This window comes from Nematolebias whitei, chromosome 18 (assembly GCF_014905685.2).
Source record: "Nematolebias whitei isolate Nwh7 chromosome 18, NemWhi1, whole genome shotgun sequence".
In the NCBI taxonomy this organism is placed as follows: domain Eukaryota; kingdom Metazoa; phylum Chordata; class Actinopteri; order Cyprinodontiformes; family Rivulidae; genus Nematolebias; species Nematolebias whitei.
The window spans coordinates 11,712,428-11,724,937 of NC_056515.1; the positions used below are offsets into that span (position 1 = coordinate 11,712,428).

Consider the following 12,510-nt stretch of genomic DNA (forward strand, 5'->3'; position numbering starts at 1 on the left):
CTGGGCACAGCCCGAAGAGGCAACATGGGTCCCCCTTTCCATGGGCTCACCACCTGTGGGAGGGGTCAAAGGGGTCAGGTGCAATGTGGGATGGGTGGTGGCCAAGGGCGGGGACCCTTGCGGTCTGATCCTCGGCTACAGAAGCTGGCTATTGGGACGTGGAATGTCACCTCTCTGGTGGGGATGGAGCCTGAGCTGGTCTGTGAGGTTGAGAGATTCCAGATAGAAATAGTCGTACTCACCTCAATGCATGGCTCTGGCTCTGGAACCAGTTTCCTTGAGAGGGGTTGGACACTCTTCCACTCTGAAGTTGCCCCTGGTGAGAGATGCCGAGTAGGAGTGGGCATACTTGTTGCCCCCCATCTTGGTGCCTGTACGTTGGGGTTCACCCCGGTGAACGAGAGGGTAGCCTCCCTCCGCCTACATGTGGTGGGATAGGTTCTGACTGTTGTTTGTGCTTATGCGACAAACAGCAGCCCAGATTACCCACCCTTTTTGGAGTCCTTGGAGGGGGTACTGGAGAGTGCACCTCCTGGGGCTCCCTTGTTCTGCTGGGGGACTTCAATGCTCATGTGAACAATGACAGTGAGACCTGGAGGGATGTGGTTGGGAGGAATGGCCCCCCTGATCTGAACCCGAGTGGTGTTCTGTTATTGGACTTCTGTGCTCGTCATGGATTGTCCATAACGAACACCATGTTCAGGCATAAGGGTGTCCATATGTGCTCTTGGCACCAGGACACCCTAGGCCACACTCGTTGATCGACTTTGTTGTCGTCTCATCTGATATTCAGTCGCATGTCTTGGACACTCGGGTGAAGAGAGGGGCTGAGCTGTCCTCTGACCACTACCTGGTGGTGAGTCGGCTCCGATGGTGGGGGAGGATGCTGGTCAGACCTGGCAGACCCAAACATATTGTAAGTTTCTGCTGGGAACATCTGACAGAGTCTCTTGTGAGACGGAACTTTAAATCCCATCTCCAAGAGAGCTTCGAACACGTTCCGGGTGAGGTGGGGGACATTGATTCCGAGTGGGCCATGTTCCGCGCCTCTCTTGTCGAGGCGGCTTATCGGAGCTGTTGCCGCAAGGTTGTTGGTGCCTGTCGTGACAGTAACCCTCGAACCCGGTGGTGGACACCGGCGGTGTGAGATGTCATGGGTCTGTGGGCAGAATACTTCAAAGATCTCCTCAATTTCACTGGCACGTCTTCCACTGAGGAAGCAGAGCCTGGGGACTCTGGGTCGGGCTCTCCAATCTCTGGTGCTCAGGTCCCCAAGGTGGTTAAAAAGCTCCTCTGGGGCAGAGACCCAGGGGTGGATGTGATTTGCCCGGAGTTCCTTAAGGCTCTGGATGTTGTGGGGTTATGTTGGCTTACACGACTCTGCAATATTGTGTGGACACCGGGGGCAGTTCCCCTGGATTGGCAAACTGGGGTTGTGGTCTCCCTATTCAAAAAGGGGGACCGTAGATTGTGTTCCAATTACAGGGGGATCACACTCTTAAGCCTCCCTGGTAAGGTCTATTCAGGGGCCCTGGAGAGGAGGGCTCATCGGATAGTCTAACCTCGGATTCAGGAAGAGCAGTGCGGTTTTTGTCTTGGTCTTGGAACACTGGACCAGCTCTACACCCTCAGCGGGGTCCTGGAGGGTGTGTGGGAGTTTGCCCAACCAGTCTACATGTGCTTTGTGGACTTGGAGAAGGCGTTCAACCGCGCCCTTTGTCACCAATTCTTTTCATAACTTTTATGGACAGAATTTCTAGGCACAGCCAAGGCGTTGAGGGGATCCGTTTTGTTGGCCTTAGAATTGCTTCTCTGTTTTTTGCAGATGATGTGGTCCTATTGGCTTCATCAGGTCATGATCTACAGCTTTCGCTGGAGCGGTTTGCAGCCGAGTGTGACGCGGCTGGGATGAGGATCAGTTCCTCCAAATCCGAGGCCATGGTCTTGAGCCAGGAAAAGGGTAGAGTGCCCTCTCTAGGTCGGGGAGGAGGTCCTGCCCCAAGTGGAGGAGTTTAAGTATCTCGGGGTCTTGTTCACAAATGAGGGAAACATGGAGCGTGAGATTGATAGGCGGATAGGTGCAACATCGGCAGTGAAAAGGGCGCTGTATCGGTCTGTCGTGGTGAAGTGAGAGCTGAGTCAAAAAGCGAAGCTCTCAATTCACCGGTCGATCTACGTTCCTACCCTCATATATGGTCATGAGCTTTGGGTTGTGACCGAAAGAACGAGATCTCAGATACAAACGGCCAAAATGAGTTTTCTCCGCAGGATGTCTGGGCTCTCCCTTAGAGATAGGGTGAGAAGTTAGGCCATCTGGGAGGGACTCAGAGTAGAGTCGCTGCTTCTCCACATCGAGAGGAGCCAGTTGAGGTGGCTTGGGCATCTGGTTAGGATGCCTCCTGGACGCCTCCCTGGTGAGGCACGTCCCACCGGGAGGAGACCCAGAGGAAGACCCAGGACACGCTGGAGGGACTATGTTTTTCGGCTGGCCTGGGAACGCCTTGGGATTCCCCTGGAGGAGTGGAGAGGGGCGGAGGGGCTGGCCCAAGTGGCTGGGGAGAGGGACGTCTGGGCCTCCCTACTTGGGCTGCTATGCCCGCGACCCGACCCCGGATAAGTGGAAGAGAATGGATGGATGGACTTTCACCAGTGTTGTTTCTATGCAGTGTTGGGCTCTAAACCCTGACTGAATCTCCTCAACCAAAATGGTTTATGTTCAGATGCCCATTCATTTGATTTGCAACTATTTTCTCAATAATTTTTTCGATGAAAGGTTTATAATTGGCCAGATTTCTTGATTCAAGATCAGGTTTCTTAAGTAAAAGTTTAACTACAGTAACCTTAAAGCGCTGTGGTACATAACTATTCATTAGACACAAATTAAGCAAATCAAAAATTGTGATACTAATTAGGAGAAATACCTCTTTAAACAGTTTGTTTGGGGATGGGATCTAGCAGACATGTTGATGGTTTGGATGAAGCTAATATTGTTGACAATTCAGGGAGCTCAACAGGACAAAAACAGTTCAAACGTCAATCAGTTTCTAGTGACATTTCTAAAGCTGCCTCATCTGACATGGAATTGGAGGCAACAGTAGGAAGGATTGTGTGAATTTTCTCTCTAATTGAAATAATGTCTTTTTTTATTTTAAAAAAATCTCATGAAGGCATCACTACTTATAGCTGTAGGGAAGTATGACTCAACAGAGATAGGGATTTTCATTAGTCTAGCTATGGTACTGAACTGAAACCTAGGGTTATTTTTATTCTCTTCTATTAAAGATGAATAATATAGTTCTAGCTGTATGGAGGGCTTTTTTATATGTTAGCAGACTATCTTTCTAAGTAAAATGAACTTCTTTCCTTCTTTGCCACAAGCATGGTGGAGTGGAGTGCCATTTTCTTTCCAGCTTTCTAGATGCATGTTTTAAATTACGTAACTCAGAATTGAACCAAAGAGCTAACTTCCTCTGACTGATTACTTTCTTTTTCAGCAGAGCAGTTTTATCAATTGAAGTTTGCATTGAAGTTGTAAAACCATAAACAAGAATATCTAAGTCAGTGCTCTCTATTGCATTACTCTGCAAGACAGAGGAAAGCAACAAAAGAAGAGATTCTTTAAACTTAATAGCTGTATATTTATTTAATAATAATAAAAAGTGTACATATTTTAATATTTATCAATCTCTTGTTTGTACGGGCTCTGGATATCTGTGTTTCAGATCAGTAACTCGTTTGGGAATATGGATCCTTTTGGGACGGGACAAATGTTGCCTCCGTTACAGCTGCCTCAGACTGCTGCCCCTCCAGCTGTGGTCAACCCCCTGAAGAAACCCCCTAAGTGGATTCGTAGACCCATGGGAGCCTCATTTGCTGTGAGTTCCTCTTTTTTTCTGATTTACAGGTGGGCTCATAGGATGCTGGCTCCTGACAATCACGTTTTTTCTTTTTCCTTTAGTTTGGTGGGAAGCTGGTGTCTTTAGAGAACCTGAAACCTCAGCACCCATCTTCTCATCTCGTTCACATCAGTCAGGTTGTCACAGAAACGGACTTCTTGAAACGCTCCAATAAACTGCAGGCCACACTGAGCTCAGGCAGATTTGTGGACTTCTGCCAGGAGAAGATAGATGCAGCTGAGAATGAGTTTGAAAGAACTGTTTGGTCCTTCTTGAAGGTTTGAACTTCAGTGCCTTTGGTGGGGAAAAGCTACAAACATAGTTTTTATTATTTAAACTATTTATTTGTGTTTTTAGGCTAATTTTGAAGTAGAAATTCGTAGCAAATACCTGAACCTTCTGGGTTACAACAAAGAGGAGCTGGCCGTGAAGGTGATCTTGCTGCCCTCCTGTGATTCTACATATACACTCATCACTATACTCAAACCTTTAAATGCTTTGCACTGTTTCTTAGAGACACAATCTTACTCATTTGTCTATTTCTTGCCAGGTTTCAGCAGCTTTAAAGGAAAAACCAACAGAAGCAAAGGTAAGTCAGAGAGTTGTTTGTCTGACTGAACCAGTGGATGAATTTGATTAAAACATCTATAACTGATCAAATTTTAGGTTCAGTCCAATTCGAAATGGTTGCCCCAGTAAGCCAACACAAAATGGCTGTAACTGTTAATTTTCTAGATGCTGAACTAAAGTAGAATTGTTAGTACAGGAGTCATTCACAGCACATACACTGAACACAAACAAATTTCAGTTATCTGTGTTTCATAAAATTGGACATATTTACTTCCTTATTTCTCATTATGAGATTATTTTAGTTTCTAATGGGTTTAACAGGTGTAGGAGATGTGCATTCTTCCAGGATTACTAGGCTTTTACCTGTTCTCCATCATGGAGCGAAGCAAGGAATTTGAAAATACCCTCCGTCTGTCTTGTGAGCATGATAACTAGAAAAATAAGTTGGATATCGACTAATTGTGGTTGCCATGTCAAAATCCAAGCTGGCTATACATTATAATATATATGTTAACCTTGTGAGCTGGATAACTTGAGAAATAAACATGCTAACTTCCAGTTCGATGTGTGGCTGCATCTACAGTGATGCTTGAAAGTTTGTGAACCCTTTAGAGTTTTCTGTATTTTTGCATAAATATAACCTAAAACATAAGATTTTTACACAAGTCGGGGACAAGATGGCAGCGGCTCATTAGGTTGCTTTTAGCTCGGGCTCCCGCCATTACTGCTGAGTTTTTTTATTTCTGTAGACTTATGAGTCTGTGGACTTGGGGCGGCTGTGGCTGAGTGGTTAGAGCAGTTTTCCTCCAATGCGAGAGTTGGGGGTTCGATTCCAACAGCAGTTGCATGCCAAAGTGTCCCTGAGCAAGACACTGAACCCCTCATTGCCTCTGATGTGTGTCCCATCTGTGTGTGATAAAGCACTGATTAGTCTTTGTATAGGTATAGTAGAGTGCTGTCTGAATGGGTAAATGAGGACCCAGATTGTATTGTAAAGCGCTTTGAGTATCTTGATAAGATAGAAAGGTGCTATATAAATACAGTCCATTTACGGTACCATTTAGACTGCTCATAAAGACCATGGCCTTCACACGTCTCATTGACCAGTGGCATCTCTTGACGCTGAACTAGGATAACTATAAGTTTCCTGAACTTTCTACCAGTCCCAGCCTGTTCAATTTAACACAATATTGATATTGGTAAAACTCCACATGTCTTTTTATTTGAGATCCTAGATCTCCCTATAAACCCCTCCGTGGCATACTTGTGTCATAAACCCCTATGTGTTCTATTTAGAGAAAGTCCCTTCGTGACTTCTCTTTAAGATCCCAGATCTCCTTGTAAGCCCCTACGTGGCATACCTATTGAAAGTCCCTTCATGACCCCTTTGAGATCCCAGATCTCCCTATAAACCCTTCGTAGCATACCCATGTCATAAACCCTTATGTGTTCTATTTAGAGAAAGTCCCTTCGTGACTTCTCTTTAAGATCCCAAATCTCCTTGTAAGCCCCTATGTGGCATACGTATTGAAAGTCCTTTCGTGACTTCTCTTTGAGATCCCAGATCTAGTAGGAAGCCCCTACATGGCATACCTATTGAAAGTCCCTTCGTGACTTCTCTTTGAGATTCCAGATCTACTTGTAAGCCCCTATGTGGCATACGTATTGAAAGTCCTTTCGTGACGTCTCTTTGAGATCCCAGATCTACTTGTAAGCCCCCTACGTGGCATACGTATTGAAAGTCCCTTCGTGACTTCTCTTTGAGATCCCAGATCTACTTGTAAGCCCCTACATGGCATACTTACTGAAAGTCCCTTTGTAACTTGCTGCACTATGGATCACCACCAGCATTTTTTCTCCCTCCGTCCAGCTGGACGTTTCTGCTCCCGCCTCTCTGCAACCATTAGCAGAGAAAAGCCTGGCGCCGCCTGCTGACACTCCGGAGACAGTGTTTGAGCTGATTGCTGCTGCAAACCTCCAGCCAGCAGCCACTCCAGAGCCAGAGGAAACACTGGAACCAGATGATGTTCCTGACTGCGAACTGGATACAGATCTGAACCAAGCTCTCACTGAGGAGGATGTAGACGAGAAGCAGGAGGAGATTCCACTGAATGAGGTACAAATTATTTTGTTGTAGATTATACTATCCAGACTACTAGGGAAATGTTTTGTCCATTTTGAAATGAGGTTTTGGGGACAAGAGATTTAATATTGTAGTTGTTGTAGATTGCTGTTTGGATGACCTCTGTTTGGTGAAAAAAGGTTATATTTGATAGGAATGATGAGCTCAACTGTAGTTCAGGAGTGGGCAACATTTTTTTTTCCAAGTGGCCAAATCAAGATATTTAATGCTATTGAAGAACCACGTAGAGAATTTGAAAATAAATTTTCTCTAAGACCGATAATCCGGAGGACTTTTTTAGTCTTCTTCTTAATGAAGCATAGTTAGCACGTTTGATTAAAAACAAAGTCTCCCCAATACTTTTTAGGAAATAAGAGATTCTTTCATTAAACTGGCTCTTGTGACAATAAATGATCCTAAATCTGAAAAGAAAAAAAAGTTAAATTATTTTGATGGAGGAGTGGTTGCGCAGAGATTAGAGAAGATGGACCTGTGATCTGAAGGTCGCTTGTTCAACTCCCCAGACCGACAACATCAAAATGTTGGTGAGAAAGGAAGGACCCCACATCTGCCTCCACTCTCATTTGCCCCACTCAGATTTATTTGTTTGTTTTTAAAAACGTGTGTATTTTTCATAATTTGGTGAAATATACAGAAATCATCATGTTGTTTGTAGGAAATTCCAGCCCTGGTGGAGGTGGAGGGGTCCAGTCCTGTTAAGACTCCAGCTGAGATCCCATCTCCAGTTCTATCTCCTGCAAGAAGAGTCAGCCTCAGCATCAGTCAAGGTAACCTCTTCACCTACCCTGTTTTCCTTCACATGTTAACAGAAACAAATTAAGACATCTAGGAAAAGGAGGTCAAAGAGAAAACAAAAACTCTAGACCAAACAAAGATAAAGCATATTGTGCATTTATATAAAAATTACAGTTCTTTGTGTTTTAACTCAGCAAAGTTTGACTTCAATTAAACTGCTTGAAATTTTATATTTTCTGTCCATCTATCTATGGATGGAGAGAGGGAGAGAAGAGAGATGGATAGATCAATACATAGATCTGCCAGTTTGTCAGGCTTAAGGAGGAGAGGGACCATCCAGCCTGTTATCAGAGCACAGTTTAAAACCCTGCCTCTCTGATGGAATGGGGTTAGCGAGGCAGGAGACAGCTCACACACCTGGAAAAGCACTATCAAAACAGATTTTTGAACATCCAGCCAACACCTTTGTTGGAGAAAGCCTTTCATTTTTCAGCAAGACAAAGTTAAACCTGATCTGCATCATGACACTAGCATGGCTTCATGGTGGAAGAGTCCAGGATCTGAACTAACCTGCCGTAGTCCAGACCTTTTACTAATTAAAAACATTTGGTGCATCATGAGAAAAACAAATCCTGCAAAGAAGAGCCAGAACTATTGAACAGAATCTCCCATCAGACCATGGTGGGAGAAAAACTTCCAGCAGCTGGTCTCCTCCGGTCCTTGTTTACAGACTGATTTTAGAAGAATGGGTGGTTCAATGTGAGAAATATGGACCTGAAACAGCTGTCCAGAAATGTTTTCGGAAATATGATTGTAAATCTGGGTGGTTTGTTTCTTTGTTTCCTGTAAGATGTGGATGGCCTGATCACGCAGGCTCTGCTGACCGGAGACTTTGAGGGAGCCGTAGAGCTTTGTCTTCGTGACAACCGAATGGCAGACAGCATCATTCTGGCTGTCGCTGGAGGGGTTGAACTTTTGAAGAAAACCCAGAAGATGTATTTCACAAGAACTCACAGCAAGATAACTAAGGTAAAACCTGGTGAGGCTGATGCCTTTCTAGTGAAATAATAAACTAATGGGTGATGTGATGATATACCTGCAGCTGATCAGCGCCGTGGTCATGAAGGACTGGCGTGACGTCCTGAACACCTGTGAGCTGCAAAACTGGAAGGAGGCTCTGGCTGCCGTCATGACTTATGCTCAGCCCGAGGAGTTCTCGTCTCTTTGTGGTTGGCCCTTGTTCATGTTTGTAGATGAAAAACCACCTGTCTGATGCTCAGCTCTGACTTTATGCTCTTCAACTTGTTTCTTAGACCTTCTTGGGGACAGACTAGAGGCAGCAGAGGATCCCCAGCTGAAATCTAAAGCCTTTTTGTGTTACATCTGTGCTGGGAACATGGAGAAGCTGGTGTCTTGTTGGAGCAGAACGCAGGACAGACATTGTCCTCATTCCCTGCAGGTCTGTATGTTGGACTGGATTTAAAACAGGGCTCCACTTGTGTGTTTTAATGTCCAACTAGAGAAACTGCTGCGGGTGAATTGACTTTACTGAAGCTGAAGCTTGTTCAAGTCCAAGCAGAACAAAAGCTAAAATTAACAAAATTATTTTGTAAATGAAAATAGTAACTAAAAGTAGCTAAAAAGTGCTCTGACCCTGGCTCACCAAAGCTGGTTCTTGGAACAGGAAATGTCTCTTCTCTGGTTGGCGAGGAGCTGTGGTGAAAGGTGCCAGGCTGGTGTGGGTCTGCTTACAGACAGATCAGTGCAGTTTATGCTGTATTGTGCCAGTCCGTTGTGGTGAAGAGGGAACTGAGCTGCAAAGTGAAGCTCTCTGTTTACCACTTTGTCTACGTTCCTACCCTCACCTATGGTCTTGAACGCTGGTGGTGACTGAAAGATCGTGGATCCATCCATCGTTTGTCCATTTTCTTCCACTTATCCGGGGTCGGGTCACGGGGGTAGCAGCTTAAGTAGGGAGGCCCAGACTTCCCTCTCCCCAGCCACTTGGTCCAGCTCCTCCGGGGGAATCCCGAGGCGTTCCCAGGCCAGCCGAGAAAAACATAGTCCCTCCAGCGTGTCCTGGGTTTTCCTCTGGGTCTCCTCCAGGTGGGACGTGTCCGGAACAACTCACCAGGGAGGCGTCCAGGGGGCATCCCAACCAGATGCCCAAGCCACCTCAACTGGCTCCTCTCGACGTGGAGAAGCAGCGGCTCTACTCAGAGTCCCTCCCGGATGATCAAGCTTCTCACCTTATCTCTAAGGGAGAGCCCAGACACCCTGTGGAGAAAACTCATTTGGCCGCTTGTATCCGAGATCTCGTTCTTTCGGTCACAACCCAAAGCTCATGACCATAGATGAGGGTAGGAATGTAGATCTATCGGTAAATTGAGAGCTTCGCCTTTTGACTCAGCTCTCTCTTCACCACTACAGACCTGTACAGCGCCCGCTTCACTGCAGACGCTGCACCTATACGTCTATCAAGCTCATGTTCCATTTTTCCCTCATTCGTGAACAAGACCCCAAGATATTTGAACTCCTCCACTTGGGGCAAGACCTCCTCCCTGACCCGGAGAGGGCACTCTACCCTTTTCCGGCTCAAGACCATGGCCTCGGATTTGGAGGAACTGATCTTCATCCCGGCCGTGTCACACTCTGCTGCGAACCGCTCCAGCGAAAGCTGTAGATCACGATCTGATGAAGCCAATAAGACCACATCATCTGCAAAAAACAGAGACGCAATCCTAAGGGCATCAAAACGGATCCCCTCAACACCTTGGCTGTGCCTAGAAATTTTGTCCATAAAAGTTATGAACAGAATCGGTGACAAAGGGCAACCTTGGCGGAGTCCAACTCTCACTGGGAACAAGCCCGAATTACTGCCAGCAATGCGGACCAGACTCTGACACCGGTCATACGGGGACCCAACATCCCGTATCAAAGGGCCCGGTACTCCCAGAGTACCCCCCCACAGTGGTCCCCAAGGGACGCGGTCGAATGCCTTCTCCAAGTCCACAAGGCACATGTAGACCGGTTGGGCAAACTCCCACGTACCATCCAGGACCCTGCTGAGAGTGTAGAGCTGGTCCAGTGTTCCACGACCAGGACAAACCTGCACTGCTCCTCCTGAATCCGAGGTTCGACTATCGGACGGACCCTCCTCTCCAGAACCCCCGAATAGACCTTACCAGGGAGGCTTAAGAGTGTGATCCCCCTGTAGTTGGAACACACTCTACGGTCCCCCTTTTTGAATAGGGGGACCACCACCCTGGTCTGCCAATCCAGGGAAACTTCCCCCATGTCCATGCAATATTGCAGAGTCACGTAAGCCAACACAACCCTACAACATCCAGAGCCTTAAGGAACTCCGGGCGAATCTCATCCACCCCTGGGACCCTGCCACCGAGGAGTTTTTTAACCACCTCGGTGACCTCAGCACCAGAGATTGGAGGGCCCGACCCAGAGTCCCCAGGCTCCGCTTCCTCAGTGGAAGACATGCCAGTGGGATTGAGGAGGTCTTCAAAGTTTTCTGCCCACCGACCCACGACATCTTGAGTTGAGGTCAGCAGCACACCACCCCTACTATAAACAGTGTTGTATTGTACCCCCCCCCCCCCCCCGAGACGCCGGATGGTAGACCAGAATCGCCTTGAAGCCATGCGGAAGTCATTCTCCATAGCCTCTCCAAACTCCTCCCATGCCTGAGTTTTTACCTCAGTGACCACCCGAGCCGCATGTCGCTTAGACTGCCGGTACCCATCAGCTGCTTCCAGGGTCCTACAGGCCATAACGGCCCGATAGGACTCCTTTTTCAGCCTGACAGCATCCCTCACGGCCGGTGTCCACCACCGGGTTCAAGGGTTGCCGCCACAACAAGCACCGACAACATTGCGGCCGCAGCTCTGGTAAGCCGCCTCGACAATAGAGGCACGGAACATGGCCCACTCGGACTCAATGTCCCCCACCTCCCCCGGAACATGTTCGAAGTTCTCCCGGAGATGGGAGTTAAAGCTCCGTCTCACAGGAGACTCTGCCAGACGTTCCCAGCAAACCCTCACAATATGTTTGGGCCTGCCAGGTCTGACCGGCATCCTCCCCCACCATCGGAGCCAACTCACCACCAGGTGGTGATCAGTGGACAGCTCTGTCCTCTTCACCCGACTGTCCAAGACATCTGGCCGCAGATCAGATGAGACGACGACAAAGTCAATCATCGAACTGCGGCCTAGGTTGTCCTGGTGCCAAGAGCACATATGGACACCCTTATGCTTGAACATGGTGTTCGTTATGGACAATCCATGACGAGCACAGAAGTCCAACAACAGAACACCACTCGGGTTCAGATCAGGGGGGCCATTCCTCCCAACCACATCCCTCCAGGTCTCACTGTCATTGCCCACGTGAGCATTGAAGTCCCCCAGCAGAACAAGGGAGTCCCCAGGAGGTGCACTGTCCAGTACCCCCTCCAAGGACTCCAAAAAGGGTGGATAATCTGAAGTGCCATTTGGGGCATAAGCACAAATGAACCCGTCCCCCACATGTAGGCGGAGGGAGGCCATCGTCTCATTCACCGGGATGAACCCCAACACACAGGCACCAAGATGGGTTGCAATAAGTATGCCCACTCCTGCTCGGCGCCTCTCACCAGGGGCAACTCCAGAGTGGAAGAGTGTCCAACCCCTCTCAAGGAAACTGGTTCCAGAGCCAGAGCCATGCCTAGAAGTGAGTCAGACTATTTCTAGCCGGAACCTCTCAACCTCACACACCAGCTCAGGCTCCTTTCCCACCAGTGAGGTGACATTCCACATCCCAATAGCCAGCTTCTGTAGCTGAGGATCAGACTGCCAGGGTTCCCGCCCTCGGCCACCACCCATTCCACATTGCACCTGACCCCTTTGGCCCCTCCCACAAGTGGTGAGCCCATGGGAAGATCCGGGTCCCACAGTAAACTTCCGGTAAGATGGCACCCTTGTACATGGCTTGCAATCCACCTCTGCTGATGGTGTTCGGATTATTTATGTTTTCATTTTTTATCTGGGACATAAACTCGCTGCTGGTGTATGACCGACAACAGCTTCGGGATCTTCATTTCCTGTCACCGATGTCACTTATTTGGGCCAAGATGAGCGTACCTCTGGACCCCGGTAGCTTCCCCGCCCCCCCCGACCG

At 47.8% G+C, this 12,510-nt stretch overlaps 1 protein-coding gene across 1 annotated transcript in view; it reads left to right on the plus strand.

Moving 5' to 3' along the window:
- sec31a (SEC31 homolog A, COPII coat complex component) overlaps positions 1 to 12,510 on the plus strand; it is a 53,474-nt gene that overhangs the window by 25,623 nt on the left and 15,341 nt on the right. The window contains exons 9-17 of the mRNA XM_037692554.1: positions 3,723 to 3,875; positions 3,959 to 4,174; positions 4,254 to 4,328; positions 4,447 to 4,479; positions 6,337 to 6,582; positions 7,265 to 7,376; positions 8,195 to 8,373; positions 8,447 to 8,573; positions 8,658 to 8,803. Coding sequence (XP_037548482.1) covers positions 3,723 to 3,875; positions 3,959 to 4,174; positions 4,254 to 4,328; positions 4,447 to 4,479; positions 6,337 to 6,582; positions 7,265 to 7,376; positions 8,195 to 8,373; positions 8,447 to 8,573; positions 8,658 to 8,803 — 1,287 coding nt within the window. The remainder of the gene's footprint in view (positions 1 to 3,722; positions 3,876 to 3,958; positions 4,175 to 4,253; positions 4,329 to 4,446; positions 4,480 to 6,336; positions 6,583 to 7,264; positions 7,377 to 8,194; positions 8,374 to 8,446; positions 8,574 to 8,657; positions 8,804 to 12,510) is intronic.